At 40.8% G+C, this 21,419-nt stretch overlaps 1 protein-coding gene across 1 annotated transcript in view; it reads right to left on the minus strand.

The window, feature by feature from the left end:
- The window catches only part of CNBD1 (cyclic nucleotide binding domain containing 1), a 494,615-nt gene that overhangs the window by 455,802 nt on the left and 17,394 nt on the right, over nt 1–21,419 (minus strand). Inside the window, exon 2 of the mRNA XM_027973294.2 lies at nt 15,460–15,532. Within this exon, the coding sequence (XP_027829095.2) occupies nt 15,460–15,532 (73 nt within the window). The remainder of the gene's footprint in view (nt 1–15,459; nt 15,533–21,419) is intronic.

A 21,419-nucleotide genomic window follows, 5' to 3' on the forward strand; every position in this document is an offset into this window, starting at 1 on the left:
GACGCAGGTCCCCTAGAAGATGCAGCGGCTGCAAGCCGGAGTTTAGGCATTGTGGAGCAACCCCACGGTGAGGGCTGCTGTTGACTTTGGAGAGACGGGTTGAGGGTATCTAAGGAAGGAGATTGTGATGGGAAATGCCTGCGGAGGAACGCCAGGCAGCCAAAGAAGCAAGGCGATGCTTCTGAGTCATGCATACGGGGTGGAGCCATCACCCTAGCCTCTCTCTTCCCACACGCCAGCATTGGCAGCTGACGATAAAGAGGCTGGCCGATCAAACGCCTGATTCACTACAGAGTAGGACCCCACACAGGGTGTCCCTTTAAGTGCCTGACGCACCGATCTACAGAGTAGGATGCCAGCCTGGGGGGCCCTTCTATGTGCCTAATGCACTGAACAGAGAAGGACCCCAGGAGAGGGAGCCCTCTAAGTGCCTGAACAGGCAGAGCTATGGAAAAAGACCGCCCAAAAAGGCCTTCTGATCGCCAGCTACAAGAGGTTCCAAAAGAGGCTCTGGTAGGGCCATAACTCGGAGAAGGGGATGGCACCGCACTCCAGTACTGTTGCCTGGAAAATCCCATGGATGGAGGAGGCTGGTGGGCCGCAAGTCCATGGGGTCGCGAAGAGTCGGACAGAACTGAGTGACTTCACTTTCACTTTTCAGTTTCATGCATTGGAGAAGGAAATGGTAACCCACTCCAGTGTTCTTGCCTGGAGAATCCCAGGGACGGGGGAGCCCGGTGGGCTGCCGTGTATGTGGTCGCACAGAGTCAGACACGACTGAAGCGACTTAGCAGCAGCAGCAGCAGGGCCATAATTCCTGTGACGGAGACAGTCCGTGTCCCTGCACACTTGACGCCACCAGGGTCCCCGCGATCCCAGCAGCTGCTCCACCTTCACGCTCAGCCCTCACTGAGGCAGAGCTGCCACAGGTGAAAATGTCTTGCATCTGTGCACGCGGAGTCGCTCGGTTGTGTCCAATTCTTCATGATCCTGTGGACCCTGGCCTGCTAGGCTTCTCTGTCAGAGGGGGTTCTCCAGGCAAGAACACTGGAGTGCATTGGCCAATACTGGTTGCTGTATCTTTCTAGAATGCTATATTTCCTGCTGCCCTGGCCGCCAACTCCCCTGGTGCTGCCAGAACCCCTGTGACCCAAGCAGCTGCACCACCTCCACACCTGGCCCTCACTGGGGCAGACCCAAGTCCTCCAGGGCACCGCAGGAGCAAACCCCGGTAGACGACCCACATAAAGAAAGAAAAGGCGGAAAAAAAAAAAAAAAAAAACACAGTTGAAACCCAGGGGTAGTATAGGTAAGGAAGAAGACCCAAAACCTCCCCACCAGCTGTACAAGCTGCAGATTAAATCTACATGATCAACTAGGCAGACTCTGTCTATGAAATATATAAAAGGAAATTGAGAGCCCCCACAGAAGAAAACGCACTAGTTCTGAGAGCGGTGGACATTGGAGGCAAGAACACACAGGAGTAGGACCAGATTAGAATCTGGGCTGCCCCCACAGCAGGTCCAGAGACCAGCACAGCGTTGGAGGGCATCCCAGGCAGGTGAGGTGGACTGTGACTCCCAGCGAGAGAAAGGGGTGACAGCAGTGACTCAAGAAAAACATTTATTATTCTTCTGTTTTGACTTGTTCTGTAGTTTCTTTTGATTTTTTTTTTTTCCTTTTCCCCCCCTCTGTCATAGTTGTTGATTTTCCTGGCACTATGAAATCTAATTAAGCTTTTGAGGTTTTTTTTTTAATCACATCTTTTATTGTTGTTATAAACCTCAGCCTCTACATTGGGCTTTAGAAGTTCAGTGGAATTTTTTTTTCTTTTCCCTTTTTTTAATTTTAATTTTTAAACCTATTATTATTATTTCTACATTTATTCCTTTGTTTGCTTTTCCAACTCTTTTTTCCCTTGCAGTTAATCTTTAATGTATATAAATCTTCTTTATCTACCTCTATTTAACTTTGCCTATCTATTCTTTCTTTCCTTTCCTCTCAAAATATTGGTTTTGTTTTCATTGGTTTATTTCACAGTTGGCACCATGCTTTAGTTTTGTTTTCCAGTTTGTGCTTTAGTGAGTTTTGTTCTTAACTAGTAAACATAATTTTTGGTATCCTTTGTTTGCCAGGTCAATCTAATGTACTTTATTTTTGTTGGACTGTTTTGATTTTGTTTATGGGTGTATATGTATATGTGTATATTCTATTATTTTAATTATTATTTGCCTGATTTTGTAACTGCCGTTGGTCTGGGGTTCATCTCTGGTTTCTCATTTTGGGGTATTTGTTTTCATCTCACTTAATGCCATAACAAACCACTTGTGGAATCTTCGTTCCTGACTGGAGATCAAGCCCAGAGCCCCTGGACTGGGGGCACTGACTTCAAGACCCTAGACGACCAGAGAAGTAACCCTAGGGGGTATCAAACAGTGAGAACTCACACAAGCAAAACCACTTGAACACAAGGCCCAGCATCACCCAACCACCAATAGCACCCTGTGCAGGACACCTCATCCAAACAACAAACAAAATGGAAATACAATCATCAGCAGACAGAATTACCCTCACTCAGCCTTGTGCATCAGAGAGAAACATAGACTAGTAAGTGGTGAAGGACCACTTCACCTGTGGTCCCCGTATTGTTCAATCTGATGTCTTGAATTAGTTTTGGGTCAAGTGGGTTTGAGTCAGGCTGTGTGTGTGGCTTTTAAGAGTAGTTTTACTATTCTCTATTTTACTATCAGAACCCCTGCTGGCTCAGATGGTTAAGCATCTGCCTACAATGAGGGAGACCTGGGTTCGATCCCTGGGTTGGGAAGATCTCCTGGAGAAGGAAATGGCACCCCACTCCAGTACTCTTGCCTGGAAAATCCTACGGACGGAGGAGCCTGGTAGGCTACAGTCCATGGGGTCACAGAGAGTCGGACACGACTGAGCGACTTCACTTCACTTACTATTCCCTGTTGATCCTCAAGACCAGATGTTTGGGGGGACTTGTCTCTTCTGTGCAGAATCTAAGGGTGAGGGATGTGACTTTTGATTGGCAAAGGTGTATCTTTGTTTCTTCCACCCATCTTGATCTCTTCCTCTTTGTTGTGGAGAATTTGTTCATCCAGTTTTCAAATCCCTTTCATAGGGGATCAGCTAGATGTATAGTTGCAGTTATAAAGATGTATGTCTGGTTCTGACATGTCAGATTATTTGCGACACTATGGATGTAGTCCACCAGGGGTCCACCAGGCTCCTCTGTCCATGGGATCAAGAATGCTGAAGCAGGTTGCCATTTCCTCCTCCAGGGGAATCTTCTTAACTCAGAAATCGAACCCATGTCTCCTACACTGGCAGGTGGAATCTTTACCCCTGTGCCATATATAAAGGACATGTATATGTGTGTGTGTGTGTATATATATATATAAAACTATATAGAGAACTCATACAACTCAATAACAAAAAAAAAATCTGATTTAAGAATGAGCAGAGGATCTGAACAGGCATTTTCCAAAGAGAAATACAGATTTCCATCAACAGACTAAAATATCTTTAACACCACTAATTATCAGGGAAATGCAAATCAAAACCACAAGGAGATATCAGATCACACATGTTCAGTTCAATTCAGTTCAGTTGCTCAGTTGTGTCCAACTCATTGTGACCCCATAGACTGCAGCACACCAGGCCTCCCTGTCTATCACAAACTCCTGGAGTCTACCCAAACCCATGTCCATTGTGTCGGTGATGCCATCCAACCATCTCACACTCTGTCATCCCCTTCTCCTCCCACCTTCAATCTTCCCAGCACCAGGGTCTTTTCAAATGAGTCAGCTCTTTGCATCAGGTAGCCAAAGTACTGGAGTTGCAGCTTCAGCATCAGTCCTTCCAGTAAAAATTCAGGACTAATTTCCTTTACGATGGACTTGTTGGATCTCCTTGCAGTCCAAGGGACTCTCAAGAGTCTTCTTCAACACCACAGTTCAAAACCATCAATTCTTCAGCGTTCATCTTTCTTTATAGTCCAACTCTCACATCCATACATGACCACTGGAAAAGCCATAACTTTTACTAGACAGACCTTGTTGGCAAAGTAATGTCTCTGCTTTTCAATATGCTGTCTAGGTTGGGTATAGCTTTTCTTCCAAGGAGCAAGCATCTTTTAATTTCATGACTGTAGTCACCATCTGCAGTGATTTCGGATTCCCCGCCCCCCAAAAAATAAAGTCTGTCACTGTTTCCATTGTTTCCCATCTATTTGCCGTAAGGTGATGGGACCAGATGCCATGATCTTAGTTTTCTGAATGTTGAGCTTTAAGCCAACATTTTCGCTCTCCTCTTTCACTTGCATCAAGAGGCTCTTTAGTTTTTCATCGCTTTCTGATGTAAGAAAAGGCAGGTCACTTGGTCTGGTATTCCCATCTCTTTCAGAATTTGCCACAGTTTATTGTGATCCACACACTCAAAGGCTTTGCATAGTCAATAAAGCAGAAGTAGATGTTTTTCTGGAACTCTCTCATCTTTTTTTATGATCCAACTGATGTTGGCTATTTGATCTCTGGTTCCTCTGCCTTTTCTAATTCCAGTTTAAACACCTGGAAGGTCACAATTCACATACTGTTGAAGCCTGGCTTGGAGAATTTTGAGCATTACTTTTCTAGCATGTGAGATGAGTGCAATTGTGTGGTAGTTTGAGCATTCTTTGGCATTGCCTTTCTTTGGGATTGGAATGAAAACTGACCTTTTCCAGTCCTGTGGCCACTGCTGAGTTTTCCAAATTAGCTGGCATATTGAGTGCAGCACTTTCACAGCATCATCTTTCAGGATTGGGAATAGTTCAACTGGAATTCCATCAACTCCACTAGCTTTGTTCGTAGTGATGCTTCCTAACACCCACTTGACTTTATATTCCAGGATGTCTGTCTCTAGGTGAATGATCACACCATCATGTTTATCTGGGTCATGAAGATCTTTTTTGTACAGTTCTTCTGGTATTCTTACCACCTCTTCTTAATATCTTCTGCTTCTGTAAGGACCCTACCATTTCTGTCTTTTATCGAGCCCATCTTTGCATGGAATGTTCCCTTGGTATCTCTAATATTATTGAGGAGATTCTAGTCTTTCCCATTCCATTGTTTCCCTCTATTTTTCACATTGATCACTGAGGAAGGCTTTCTTATCTCTCCTTGCAATTTTTGGAATTCTGCATTGAAATGGGTATATCTTTCCTTTCCTCCTTTGCTTTTCATTTCTCTTCTTTTCACAGGTATTTGTAAGGCCTCCTCAGCCAGCCATTTTTCTTTTTTGCATTTCATTTTCTTGGCAATGGTCTTGCTCCCTGTCTCCTGTACAATGTCACGAACCTCCATCCATAGCTCATCAGGCACTCTGTCTATCAGATCTAGTCCCTTAAATCTATTTCCCTTATAAATCTATACTGGCAGTTACCCTAATCTAATAAATATAGGCTTCAAGGAGCTGTCTCTATTATAATAGAGAAAAAGAGAATTAAACAATGCATAATTAATTAAACAATTAATTATTAACAATTAAACAATTAAACAATGAATTAAACAAATGCATAATAATTATCAGGAGTGCTCTGATAGAAAATATTACAGAGCCAAGTGGAAATGGAGAATACTACTCTTTTGGAAAAGATTTTAGGTTGGCTATGAAGATTAGTTCACCTATTTATTGGAAGTTGGGGATGAATGGGAAGATGGTAATTCAGACCGAGACATCAATATGAGTAAAAAGTACAAGACCCTCAACAATATTGTGCAGGTGTAGTGAAGAAGCCACCAGTCATGTCATCACTGGGAGGAAAGGAAGAGTCACTGGGAGACAAAACTGGAGATGTCAAAAGCATCCCATTATAAAAGCTCTCATAAGTAATGTGATTACAATTTACTTATCAAATGCAGAGGAGATATGAGTCTATGATATAACAGTTTCTGGCTTGGACAGTGTGTAGATAATTTTATCATTCACTAAGATAAAAGTGTGGATAGAAATATAGCTTCACCTTTATACAGTAATATGGCTAAAATTTTTTCTGTCAGATCAAATTTATGTCATTCCTTTTGCAAAGGAGAACGCTGAACCCTGAGAATGCAACTGATATTACAAATACCTCCATCACACTTAGTGGCAGAACAAGAGCTAGAATGCAATCATTCAGACTCCCAGGTTACAGCCTTTCTGAAACAAATGTATAGGAAAATAAAAACAATGACATTTGATGGGAGACAATCTGGACTTTGACGGATAAATAAAATTAAAGTTGGTATGGTGTGCGTGTGTGTTTTAGTCACTAAGTCATGTCCGACTGTTGTGACACCGTGGATCGTGGCCCACCGGGCTCCTCTGTCCATGGGATTCTCCAGGCAAGAATACTGGAGTGGGTTGCCTTTGCCTTCTCCAGGGGATCTTCCTGACCCAGGAATCAAACCCAGGTCTCCTGCATTGCAGGTAGATTCTTTAGGGGAAATTAATAAGAGTATCAAGGGAAAGGAGTTCATAAAAAGGTTTGGGACTTTAGGGGATACTCACTCAGGAGTAATAACATCAACAGGTAGTAACAAGAATATATTGATTTATTCAGATTATAGAAAACCAATCATGACAGGTAAAGGAGATTATTCAACAAATATTTAAAGTTTACCAATAATATGTCAGATACTATTCTAATCACTGAGAATACATCAGAAATAAAATGAATTTTTTCCTTATGAAGTTTTCAATGTAGAGAGAGGAAACAAAAATAACTGTATAACTATATGCCAGATATGCTATTAAGAAATGAAAACAACACTCAGAGGATAATATGTGCTAAGAGTATCTATTTCATATAGGCTGGTCACAGAAAGCCTGATGTAACCAAGTGCAAGCTTGGTCTGCTCACTGCACAACAGGCCAATAATCAAGAGACTAGGTGCTGCGACAAGGAAGAGCAACTTTATTCAGAAAGTCAGGCATCCAAGAAGATGGCTAACTAGAGTCCTAGAGTACCACTTTATTGGGGTCTGAATGCTAGTTTATTTTATAGAATAACGAGGGGAATGACGTGAGGAAATAAAGTAAAAAGGCCATAAGTCTGGCAAAATATATTCTGGTTTAGCCAGCCTCAGGGAGTGGATGTGTTAATTCTCCTGAAGCCATTCACAGGGGCAGGGTGACTCCCTGTGAGCTGAACAAAGGCACTTTTATTTCACATTCAGGTAGATGGGCAGGGTTCCCCAAGGCAGACCATTGTGTATGCTTACAGCTATAGACAGAGTCCTTTTAGTGATTATATTAACGAAAGAAATGGAAAGCAGAGGGTAAAGAAGAAATGGAAAGCAGAGGGTAAAGAAACCAATCCAGCATGGAGTCAGATTTTGTCCTTCCCTGTGACACTGAGGGGAGTGAGGGATAAAGCAGAGTAAACATCTGAAGAAAGAGCATCCCGGATAGAAAGCATGATGCAGAGGCCCTGGGGCAGGAGCGTACGTGATGTGGCAGGAATGGCTCACGGAGGTGACTGCGGCTAGAGCAAAAGAAACAGACGGGCCTTGTCCAGAAGAAGTGGTTAGAGACGCAGGGGGATGAGATCATGTAGGACCCTGCAGGCCACCGTGAACATCCTAGCTTCTACCTTGAGTGATATGGAAGGCATTAGAATATTTTGAGCAAACAATGTTCTGATGTACATTTTAACAATATTACCCTGGCTACTGTGCCAACTTACAGACTGTAAATGGGCAAGGGGTGGAGTAAGAAATCCAATCAATAGGCTATTGCAGTCATCCAGGCAAGAGCATTGGTGCTCTGGACCAAGATGGTTTTAGTAGAAGTGGTGAGAAATGGTTGTCTTCTGGATATATGTATATTGTTTCATTGCTCCGTCATGTCCAACTTTTGTGACTCCATGCACTGTAGCCTGCCAGACTCCTCTGTCCATGAGATTTCTCAGGCAAGATTGAACTAGTGTCTCCGTGTCTTCTGCAATGCAGGATATGCAGGAGATGAGGTTTGATCCCTGGGTTGGGAAGATCCCCTGGAGGAGGGCATGGCAACCTACTTGGGTATCCTTGCCTGGAGAATCCCATGGACAGAGGAGCCTGGGGGGCTACAGTCCATGGGGTCGCAGAGTCAGCCACAACTGGAGCTACTGAGCACATGTGCATGCTGCGTGTGTGTGTGTGTGTGTGTGTGATTCTCAGTGAGAAGGACAGAGAAGAACTCACATGCACTTAAATAGTAGACAGGAGCAGCTTTAACAGCAGGAATTGAGCCCATGGTTGAGGTACATGGTAAATGGTAAGGAGTAGCAGCCTCCCTTTTTCCCCATCACACCCTGGGCCACAGGAAGGACTGGGAGGAAAGACAGCTATCCAAAGACAGTGAATACACATATGTACATATGTGTGTGTGTATTGGGTTGGCAAAAATATTCCTTTGATATTTAAGTAAAACATACATTTTTCATTTTCACCAAGAACTTTATTGAATCCTGTGATCAGTGTTTCATTCCAATACCATCTGCTATTTTCCAAGAAACTTCATGATTCCATCTTCCCCAAACTTTTTACCTCTTTGAACAAAGAACGGTTGCAGGTGCTTTTTACAGTCTTCCAGGAAATTGATATTTTTTTCCATTATGGGAATGTTGTAAAGACCAAAATGAATGGAATACAAAGTTGAAATGTCTAATGAATATAGGCAATGAATCAGAACTTCCCAACCAAACTGTAACAGTTTTTGCCTGGTCATTAAAGAAACATGCAGTCTTATGTTCTCCTGATGGAAGATTGTGCATTTTCTGTTAACTAATTCTGGATGATTTTCATCAGATGCAGCTTTCAGTTGGTCTAATTGGGAGCAGTACTTATGGGAATTAAACTTTTGGTTTTCCAGAAGGAGCTCATAAATAGAGAACTCCTTTCTAGTCCGACAATATACGCATCACCTGCTTTGGATGCAGACCAGACTTTGGTGTAGTTGGTGGTGGTTCATTTCACTTATCCCATGACCTCTTCCATTCAACGTTATTGTCTATTATCCACTTTTCATTGCCTACCACAATCTGTCTTTAAAACAGAACATTTTTGCTGTGTTTAAGTAAGGAATCTCATGTGGAAATATGGCCAAGAAGGTTTTTTCATTTAACTTATGTGGAATTCAAACATCAAAGCGATTAACATAACCAAGCTGGTGCAGACTTTCAATGCTTGATTCTCAGTTAATGTCTTGATTTGATCTCTATCAACTTCAACTTGTCTACTCAATCACGGATCATCGTCCATCAAGAAATCTTCAATGTGAAACTTTGCAAACCACTTTTGACACATTTGATCAGTCACAACAGAGTCTATATACACTGTACAAATTTGTGTGTGTGTGTTTCAGTTGTGTTTTTACTTTTCTTGAAATAATAAAGCATAATATGCTGAAAATGTTACATTTTTTCTTCCACCTTCAATATTAAAATGGCTACACAAAAATTATTTTGGCCACCTGATGTGAACAGTTGACTCATTGGAAAAGACCCTGATGCTGGGGGCAGAAGAAGAAAGGGACGACAGAGGATGAGATGGCTGAATGGCATCACCAACTTGATGGACATGAGTTTGGGTAAACTCCAGGAGTTGGTGATGGACAGGGAGGCCTGGTGTGCTGAGATTCATGGGATTGCAAAGAGTCAGACAAGACTGAGAGACTAAACTGAACTGAACTGAACACAAAAATTCACCAATTTGGATGTTTCTTTTTTTAAATGCACACTAATAGAACTAACACCAAAAAAAGATGTCCTTTTCATTATAGGGGACTGGAATGCAAAAGTAGGAAGTCAAGAAACACCTGGAATAATAGGCAAATTTGGCCTTGGATTACTGAATAAAGCAGGGCAAAGGCTAATAGAGTTTTGCCAAGAGAACGCACTGGTCATAGCAAACACCCTCTTCCAACAACACAAGAGAAGACTCTTCATATGGACATCACCAGATGGTCAACACTGAAATCAGGTTGATTATGTTCTTTGCAGCCAAAGATGGACAAGCTCTATACAGTCAGCAAAAACAAGACCAGGAGCTGACTGTGGCTCAGATCATGAACTCCTTATTGCCAAATTCAGACTTAAATTGAAGAAAGAAGCGAAAACCACTAGACCATTCAGGTAAGACCTAAATCAAATCCCTATGATTATACATGGAAGTGAGAAATAGATTTAAGGGACTAGATCTGATAGAGTGCTGATGAACTATGGAATGAGGTTCATGACATTGTACAAGAGACAAGGATCAAAACCATCCCCATGGAAAAGAAGTGCAAAAGAGCAAAATGGCTGTCTGAGGAGGCGTTACAAATAGCTGTGAAAAGAAAAGACATGAAAAGCAAAGGAGAAAAGAAAAGGTATAAGCATTTGAATGCAGAGTTCCAAAGAATAGCAAGGAGAAATAAGAAAGCCTTCCTCAGTGATCAATGCAAAGAAATAGAGAAAAACAACAGGATGGGAAAGACTAGAGATCTCTTCAAGAAAATTAGAGATACCAAGGGAACATTTCATGCAAAGATGGGCTCGATAAAGGACAGAAATGGCAGGGACCTAACAGAAGCAGAAGATATTAAGAAGAGGTGGCAAGAATACACAGAAAAACTGTACAAAAAAGATCTTCAGGACCCAGATAATCACAATGGTGTGCTCATTCACCTAGAGCCAGACATCCTGGAATGTGAAGTCAAATGGGCCTTAGAAAGGATCACTACAAACAAAGCTAGTGGAGGTGTTGGAATCCCAGTTGAGCTGTTTCAAACCCTGAAAGATGATGCTGTGAAAGTGCTGCACTCAATATGACAGCAAATTTTGAAAACTCAACAGTGCCCACAGGACTGGAAAAAGTCATTTTTCATTCCAATCCTGAAGAAAGGCAATGCCAAAGAATGCTCAAACTACCGCACAGTTGTACTCATCTCACACGCTAGTCAAGTAATGCTCAAAATTCTCCGAGCCAAGTTTCAGCAATATGTGAACCATGAACTTCCAGATGTTCAAGCTGGTTTTAGAAAAGGCAGAGGAACCAGAGATCAAATTGCAAACATCTGCTGGATCATGGAAAAAGCAAGAGAGTTCCAGAAAAACATCTATTTCTGCTTGATTGACTATGCCAAAGCCTTTGACTGTGTGGATCATAATAAACTGTGGAAAATTCTGAAAGAGAAGGGAATGCCAGATCACCTGACCTGCCTCTTGAGAAACCTATGTGCAGGTAAGGAAGCAACAGTTAGAACTGGACATGGAACAACAGACTGGTTCCAAATAGCAAAAGGAGTACGTCAAGGCTGTATATTGTCACCCTGTTTATTTAACTTACATGCTGAGTACATCTTGAGAAACACTGGGCTGGAGGAAGCACAAGCTGGAATCAAGATTGCTGGGAGAAATATAAATAACCTCAGATATGCTGATGATACCACTCTTATGGCAGAAAGTGAAGAGGAACTAAAAAGCCTCTTGATGAAAATGAAAGAGGAGAGTGAAAAAGTTGGCTTAAAGCTCAACATTCAGAAAACGAAGATCATGGCATCTGGTCCCATCACTTCATGGGAAATAGATGGGGAAACAGTGGAAACAGCGGCTGACTTCATTTGGGGGGGCTCCAAAATCACTGCAGATGGTGATTGCAACCATGAAATTAAGACACTTACTCCTTGGAAGGAAAGTTATGGCCAACCTAAGTGACATATTGAAAAGCAGAGACATTACTTTGCCAACAAAGATCCGTCTAATCAAGGCTATGGTTTTTCCAGTAGTCCATGTATGGATGTGAGAGTTGGACTGTGAAGAAGGCTGAGTGCCGAAGAATTGATGGTTTTGATCTGTGGTATTGGAGAAGACTCTTGAGAGTCCCTTGGACTGCAAGGAGATCCAACCAGTCCATTCTAAAGGAGATCAGTCCTGGGTGTTCTTTGGAAAGAATGATGCTAAAGCTGAAACTCCAATACTTTGGCCATCTCATGCAAAGAGTTGACTCATTGGAAAAGACTCTGTTGCTGGGAGGTATTGGGGGCAGGAGGAGAAGGGGATGACAGAGGATGAGATGGCTGGATGGCATCACTGACTCGATGGACATGAGTGTGAGTGAACTCTGGGAGTTGATGATGCACAGGGAGGCCTGGCCTGCTGAGATTCATGGGATCACAAAGAGTCGGACACAACTGAGCAACTGAACTGAACTGAACTGAACATGACAGCTGTCACATTACAGTCTCACAAAATTATTTCAAATGAAGGGGAAAAGAACAAGCACTACTAGAGTCATTTTACAGAAAAAACAAATCTACCCTTTGGCCAACCTAAGATATATATGCATATGGATGGTATAACATTATATATATGTTATAATATCAAACAAAGAGCTGAGCTTCCCTAGTCGCTCACTGGTAAAGAATCTGCCTGCCAATGCAGGAGAGAAAAGTTTGAACCCTGATCCAGGAGGATCCCACATGCTGCAGAGCAACTAAGCCATGCACCACGACTTTTGAGCTTGCGATCTGAAGCCTGGGAGTCACAGCTACTGAATGAAGCCCATGCAACCTAGAGTGCATGTCTGAAACAAGAGAAGCCACCGCAATGAGAAGCCTCTATACCCTTCCACTGCAACCAGAAAACAGTAGACTCCAAAAACTACGATCTTTCATAGGTTACATGTATAAAAATATTTAATCCTTGGAGTCAGTTAATTCTCAGCCTTTCTGTTTATATTACAAGGAAAAAGTATATTTCATTGGTCATTTTAAACATATAGTGCATATGAAATAAATATGAAAGAGCAAGTTTTCCTTAAATCTCTCTGAAAGACTTAAGTAATTTCTATGTATGCATTTTGGATAAATCGCCTTAAGAAGTCTCATGAGAGAAAAGAAACCTGAATGCCAAGTCTTCATTAATTTGCTGTAGTTTATTTTCTCATTTTAAATACCCATTTCCATATCTAATTTTGTGAAGGTGACTGCAGCCGTGAAATTAAAAGACACTTATTCCTTGGAAGGAAAGCTATGACAAAACTAGATAGTGTATTAAGAAGCAGACATCACGTTGCTGACAAAGGTCTATACAGTCAAAGCTATGATTTTCCCAGTAGTCACAAGCAGATGTGAGAGTTAAGCCATAAAGAAAGCTGAACACCAAAGAATTGATCCTTTCAAACTGTGATGTTGGAGAAGACCCTTGAGAGTCCCTCCCTTGGATTGCAAGGAGATCAAAACAGTCAATCTTAAAGGAACTCAACCCTGAATATTCATTGGAAGGGCTGCTGCAAAAACTGAAGCTCCAATACTTCGGCCACCTGATGGGAAGAGCCACCTCACTGGAAAGACCCTGATGCTGGGAAGGACTGAGGCAAAAGGAGAAGAGGGTGGCAGAGTATGAAATGCTTAGACAGCATCACCGAATCAGTGGACATGAATTTGAGCAAAGACCAGGAGATACTGGAGGACAGAGGAGCCCACGTGCTGTAGTCCATGGGGTCACAGAGAGTCAGATACAACTTAGTGAGTGAACAGCAGCAGCAAAATGTTTTCTAAGAGAATGAGCCAAAACCTAGACATAGTCCCCCTAGAATGTGCCCCTTTCCAGGCCCGTGGTGTTTACAAAAGGAAAACATCCAAGAAATTCAGGGGAGCTAGTGTGAAAGAGAGGGGCTTCCCTGATGGCTCAGCGGTCAAGAATCTGCAGGAGAGGCAAGTTCAGTCCCTAGGTCGGCAAGATGGCCTGGAGGAGGGAATGACAACCCGCTCCAGTATCGTTGGCTGGAACATCCTACGGTCAGAGGAGCCTCGTGGGCTACAGTACAAAAGGCTACAAAGAGACATGACCAAGTGAGCACACACAGACAGTGTCTAATAGAAGGCACAGAAAACAGGGGACTACATAGAGGGGAGGAAGGCAGGACCGCCAGACTGCACCCGGACCCGGTGACTGTCTGATGAGGCAACACTGCCTGCGAGGGTTCTCAAGCCAGGAAGATGAAGGCTGGCAAAGTTTTTGTAGAATGGATTCTTTGGCAGACCCAGATCTACATGATTTAATCTCTCTTATTATGGTTCCTCAAGGGTAAGGAGGTAGAATCTAGAAATAAATTTTAAAATAAAATATCTGGCCTAGAAAGCAAAAGGAAAATAAGGGTAAAGGAAGCGTTCTGCTCCAAAAGCCTCACATAAAATCTTTCATGTGGAAAAAATAAAAGGGCTAAGGGGAGCCGCATATAAATTCAACAGTCAAAAGCCTGGGTGAGCTTTTTTAAACAATAATAAAAATACTTATATAGCTCTTGCCATGTACCAGATACTCTTTACATATGCATTAGCTCATTTAATCATCCTAATAATTCTTTGAAATGGATATGACTGTTACCCCATTTTACTAATGAGAAAACTGAGGTAAAAAGAAATTATATGTAACCAATCCAAAGCCATACAGCTGGGAAGTGGCTGAGCCAGGATTAAAACCAGGCGATTTGCCTGACTCCAGAGTAAGTTTATTTAATTCTTTACCCTATGGCAAAACATGCCATGTGTACAAAAGGGACAGGAAGGCATAGTAAAAAATGTAAGCTTTGGAAAAATTTTAAAAAAAAGAAAAAAGCATAGCCTCCTCTCTTTCTCCAAGAAAGGAGGAGTAGAGAGATGTAAGATGCAAATAATTTATAAAAAATTATGCGATAATTTGTAAATAATTATGTAAATAGTTTACATCAGTGAAGAGGTAAATAATTTGTAAATAACTTGTAAATAATTATATAATAATTTGTAGATAATTATGTAAATAATTTACATCAATGAAGATGTAAATAATTTGAAGTGGTTAAGAGGAGATGTAAATAATCTGAAGTGATTAAGCAGATATGACTTAAGATGAGGCAAGGGCCTCTCCCAGTAAAGAAAAGTAGGAGGATAGATAGACGCTGATGGATAGGAAAGAAACTAGCTAGTTTTATAATTTCAAAAATCCAACTTGGGACAAGGAGTTGACAAGAAAATAGATTTTTTAAAAATTGTATCTTCAAGTATCACATATCTTAGGTATCCTGAGCTTTAAACCAATATTTTTTTAGTTCTTTCTGTTGAATATATTTCAACTAGGCATCTCCTAGGCACTGCTAAAGTGCCTATTTCACTCAGGATTTGTGTTTTCGACCATTTGAAGTTTTTTTCTCTTATGACTACTTTTTGAGTACTAGAAAGAGTCCAGCTAGGGATGAGTTATGTGTGCTTCACACTAAATTGTTTCCTTAAAATATGACATATATAGTCTGCCCCTTCAGTCTGGAGAAATAACCTCCAGGTTTTCAGATATTTTTATCTGTGTGGTAAATCAGGTACCTCTGAGAGTCAGCAATGGTTTATTACTCTATTTTATCCATGGAACAAACATATTCATATTCATTTGAGTGACAGGAAAAGAAAGGCATGATAACCTACCTGTGTTGTTTTCCTCTCATGTGGCATAATGCATTCAACTCACCATAATCAATGTTCTTAGATTTTTGCAAGTCTGCAAAAGTAAAAAAAAAATCAATTAAAAATGTTAGTTTCTGCAACCTTATTAACCAAATTTGCAAACAGAGTTTAATTGCAACCATTCATCATAGTAAAGTTATTCAGTGACTATGAAAATGAGGTATTACCAGACTTTCTTTGATACACAAGCAGAATTGCATAGGGTGATTAAAAAGAGGAAAGAATTTCATGTTTTTCGTGTATGTCAGATTTAGTCTGGCATATTTTATGTGTTTAATTCCAGTAAATGGAATGTTTATATCATATCACTTCTCTGGAAGCAAGCCTTTCAAAATCTTTATCCTATGCCTTTCAAACGTGAAGTGGTTCCAGAACTCCAGACCTGAAACTTCAAAGAAGAGCTTTCTTGAAGTCTCCCTCTCCCTCTTTTTCACCCTATCTCTGAAATATTAGTCATTTTTGTTCATTCCTATGCAGGGCCCCACCGTTGTCGAGCTCCTCATCAGGGCTCTACAGATCATCTTCCAGGGTCTGCATTCAGTTTGCATATTCCTTCTAAAGTTCAAGTGTAAGCAAATCCCACACACTCCCTTACAAGCAGAAAGATAGTAATCATAGCCAAGAAGCAAACTAATTGTCATTCCCCTTCAGTGCCAGGAAGAACTGACATCTTTCAGAGGAGATGAAAAGGAAGATAGAATATTGATGATAACCGTCATTACAAAGATGGGCACTCTCATAACAGGTCCTCTCCATATCCCAGGAGAATGCATACTGCTGGAAATGCTGTAGAAGGAAAGCAGTAGTAAATACTGAGGTGCACATTACTCCTTCCCTTAGTGAACAGGTACTGAGAAAATTAGTGGCCTAATGCATTTCTAACCCTTTGTCAAAGTGTATTCATTGATTGCATTTCAATAAACGTATCTGCTCTAATGCCAGATTACAGAATCATAAATTTCAAAAATGTTTTAAGCCTTTTGTGACCTAAAAATGAATCAACAACAAACACTTTCTAAATGCAAAACTGAGATTAGTAAAATTTAAACAAAAAACTGGCTGCTACCTACCACATAAATCATCACCACTTAATAACCCTGAAAATTCTAATTGTACATTTTAGGTATCTTCTTACTTAAATTATTCAGTTAAAGCTTAAGGAAAAATTAATTAATTGCATTTTAGCATTATATGGAATGACTATTTTAAATGAATCAAATAACAATTAAATTATATGAAAATACTTTCAGTATAGTAATATTTCTATTATAGGATATTCTATAAAATTTTACAGTAGATTTATATACATGAGTTTAAAAAAAGACTTAACACTAAGTATTGATTTAGTCCATCTTCCTAACTGAGTTTAAGAACAGGGTCAGAAATAGCCCTGGGGACTGGTGTGGACATAAAAAGTGGATGGTGCCATAGAGATTTGGGAAAAGGACAAGGTTTGAGAAATTCTGACTTTGAAAGGGGCTTTGAAAAAGTAAATATATTCATCTTTCAGGTAAAGCAAAAATATAAAATCCATAGGACAGGTATTATCAGACTATGAATTGCCAGTAAAGAACAGAAAAATTGAAAGTTCACCTTGCCTGAGGAAAGCTGTAGCATCTGAAGGTCCAATTTTGCACAGGGCTTGGCACAGCCAAGTGAACTAAAAATCTTAGACTAGGCTAGATAGTACTCGCAGCCTAGAAGGATACTTTACAATTCACCAAAAACGTCTCCACTGATCCTCATTTCCAAGAGGTTTTGGTCACAAAGGTTTCACATAAAAACCACTGAGCAATATACTGGTGTTTTAGTCACTAAGTCGTGTCCGCCTGTTGTGACACCAGGGACCATAGCCTGCCAGGCTCCTCTGTCTATGAGATTCTCCAGGCAAGAGTACTGGAGTGAATTGCTATTTCCTTCTCCAGGGAGTCTTCCCAGCCCAGGAATCCAACCCCTGTCTCCTGCATTGCAGGCAGATTCTTTACTGACTGAACTATGAGGGAAGCCTCATTCCCAAGAGGTATTTATTTGTCACAGAGGTTTTACATAAAGGCCACTAAACAAATATTTTAGATCTTGTCTTTCCTGCAGTTTCATTAAAAAGGAAAAAAGCAAAAGACTTTACCATAAAATTATAAAGGTGAGCATTTCTGGTGATGAAATTTAATAGAAGGATAAGGCTTAAACAGTATAAAGAGGACTAAGCTTATATTATTTTCCAGTCTTTTTTCTCTTCATAAATATGTCTTATCTGAGCTTTAAGCAAAAGTAGAAGAGGCTTAACCCTATATTGGGGATAAAAATAAAGGATTTTGAGAAGAGTGAGTTTGAAAAGAGATTAGTGGCTGATATAAATGAATGGTTATAAAGAATTTTAAACTTGAAATTCATGGTGAAGTTAAAAACAATTATCTTTATCTATATCTTTACTGTGGCGAAGGAAATGGCAACCCACTCCAGTATTCTTGCCTGGAAAATTCCATGTACAGAGGAGCCTGGTGGGCTGGGCTACAGTCCCTGGGGTTGCAGAGTCAGATACAACTTAGCAACTGAGCATGTCTTTAAGTATATAAAAAGTTCACTGTATATTATTAAATTGAAAAACTAAACTTGCTCCATCTTGTCCGACTCTTTGCTATCCCATGGACTGTAGCCCACCAGCCTCCTCTGTCCATGGAATTCTCCAAGCAACAATACTAGAGTGGGTAGCCATTCCCTTCTCCAGGGCATCTTCCTGACCCAGGGATTGAACCCATGTCTCCTGCATTGCCAGCAGATTCTTTACCATCTGAGCCACCAGGGAAGCCAATATCATCTTTAATATGGCCCATACATATGGCCCATATATATACATATATATATATACACATTATATATATATATATTTTTAATTTTTTAGTTTTTTATTTTTTTAATTTTAAAATCTTTAATTCTTACATGCGTTCCCAAACATTATATATATATATATATGTGTGTGTGTGTGTGTGTGTGTGTGTGTGTGTGGCCCATTATATGTTATTGAAATAAAAGAAAAATCCAGTGTTTTATCTGAGTGACACATTGATGATCTCTTACATGTCTTAATATTACTTCAGGGGTAGATATATATTTTCATATTTGTGCAGTACGGTGAATTGTTTGTTTGTGATGGGTGTTATAAAGATATGTTAAAACATAAAGATACATTTTGTGAGTAATAAGACTAAATTCAACATTATGTTAACTGTGAACTTCCAGATGTTCAAACCGGTTTTAGAAGGCAGAGGAACCAGAGATCAAATTGCAAACATCTGCTGTATCATCAAAAAAGCAAGAGAGTTCCAGAAAACATCTACTTCTGGTTTATTGACTATGCCAAAGCCTTTGACTGTGTGGATCACAATAAATACTGTGGAAAATTCTTAAGGAGAGGGGAATACCAGACCACCTGACCTGCCTCTTGAGAAATCTGCGTGCAGGTCAGGAAGCAACAGTTAGAACTGGACATGGAACAACAGACTGGTTCCAAATAGCGAAAGAAGTAGGTCAAGGCTGTATATTGTCACCTTGCTTATTTAACTTACATGCAGAGTACATCATGAGAAACGCTGGGCTGGATGAAGCACATGCTGGGAGAAATATCAATAACTTCAGATATGAAGATGACACCACCCTTATGGCAGAAAGTGAAAAATTATAAAGCCTCTTGAAGAAAGTGAAAGAGGAGAGTGAAAAAGTTGGTTTAGAGCTCAACATTCAGAAAACAAATATCATGGCATCTGGTCCCATCACTTCATGGGAAATAGACGGGGAAAGAAACAGTGGCAAACTTTATTTTTCTGGGTTCCAAAATCACTGCAGATGGTGATTGCAACCATGAAATTAAAAGACACTTATTCCTTAGAAGAAAAGTTGTGACCAACCTAGACAGCATATTAAAAAGCAAACATATTACTTTGCCAACAAAGGTCTATCTAGTCAAGGCTATGGTTTTTCCAGTAGTCATGTATGGATGTGAGAGTTGGACCCTTGAGAAGGCTGAGTGCCAAGAGTTGCTGCTTTTGAACTGTGGTGTTGGAGAAGACTCTTGAGAGTCCCTTGGACTGCAAGGAGATCCAGCCAGTTCATCCTAAAGGAAATCAGTCCTGAATATTCTTTGGAAGGACTGATGTTGAAGCTGAAACTCCAATACTTTGACCATCTGATGCAAAGAACTGACTCATTTGAAAAGACCTTGATGATAGGAAAGATTGAAGGTGGGAGAAGAAGGGGACGATAGAAGATGAGATGGTTGGATGGCACCACTGACTCAATGGACATGAGTTTGGGTAAACTTCGGGAGTTGGTGATGGACAGGGAGGCCTGGCATGCTGCAGTCCATGGGCTCGCAAAGAATCACGACTAAGCAACTGAATAGAACTGAACTGAAGACTAAATTATTTTTCTCCAACAAGCTTTCCCTTAAAAATATAACAGATAAGTATCCTTTGCATAAAGCAAAGAGGAAGTGGTGGAATAAGTGAAGCCTTAACAATATTATAAATGCATAACCACTATTTACTATGAGACTAGACTCATCTGAGTGGCTTATAGGGCAAGATAAAGGAGATGGACAGTGGAGCCAAAGAGAAAATGTGAGAATACGATGCGAAAATGTCAGAGTACGCGTGCATGCCAAGTCACTTCAGTCGCATCTGACTCTGCAACTCTGTGGGCCACAGCCTGCCAGGCTCCTCTGTCAGTCAGATTCTCCAGGCAAGAATACTGGAATGGGTCGCCATTGGCTTCTCCGGGGGATCTTCCCAACCCACAGATCAAACCTGTGTTGCACATATCTTCTGCCTTGGCAAGCGTGTTCTTTACCAGTAGCAACACCTGGGAAGCCTACGAAACAGACTGCTTCAAAGTAATTACCTGTACCATACTCTAATGATGAATCCAGTGATAAGCAGAAATTTGCTTGATACAGTATTCAGAGTACAAATGGTTAAGCACCAGTAGTAACAGAAACATTATCAATAAAGTTTTAGTAAGAATAGCAAGTCTCATACTAATACGTGGGAGTGAACTCTAGCATAGCAACGTACAGAACAAGGAGTAGGGTAGGAGAAAGGAAAATTTCCATCAGAGGCTACAAGTGTAACTAATTCTCTGCATGTGCTTGGATAGTTGATCTAGTTCTATGTTTCTATTAATAAATAAGCCTAAATTTCTGTAATAATAGATAATAAATGCAGGAAGAGAAGGGGACGACAGAGGATGAGATGGTTGGATGGCATCACCGACTCAACGGACATGAGTTTGGGTGAACTCCAGAAGTTGGTGATGGACAGGGAGGCTTGACGTGCTGCGGTGCATGGGGTCTCAAAGAATCAGACAGGACTGAGCGGCTGAACTGGACTGAACTGAACTGAAACATACCTATTGAGAGTGTTAACAGCCTGGGTAGGCAGGCCAGAGGCCCCCAAGTGACAGGAGGGAATAAACTGCAAGTGGCGGATTTTTTTTTTCCTTCTCTACGCAAAATTAAAGGAGGTTTCTTTTTTCTGTGTTGTCACGGTGACACCTGGTTCCACCTGAACTTAACTTTATCCCAAACCTTGAGCTAACCAATGCAGTTTTTCTCATGGAAACGTCTTTCTTAGGGTATGTTGATGGACTATGCATTTGCTTGGAAATCTGCCTTTCTTCAAGGTTCATGTCCATTGTTTTATGGCCCGGGATGACTCACCCTATGCCACTGCTGTCTCAAAATGCCTGTTGTGCGAGAGGGGCCTGGTGCAACTCTCTCCGTTTTGAGATGTTTCCTTTCTCTAACTAGCAGCTTGCTAATAGGTATACAACTCCTTGCTAAAAACTAGCAAAGGAGCACTCTTTCTGTCTCCTTCTGATGTGTATGTCAGAAGTTTTCACTATCTCTTTTATACTTTAATAAAACTTTG

Source organism: Ovis aries, chromosome 9 (assembly GCF_016772045.2).
Source record: "Ovis aries strain OAR_USU_Benz2616 breed Rambouillet chromosome 9, ARS-UI_Ramb_v3.0, whole genome shotgun sequence".
Classification (NCBI taxonomy): Eukaryota; Metazoa; Chordata; class Mammalia; order Artiodactyla; family Bovidae; genus Ovis; species Ovis aries.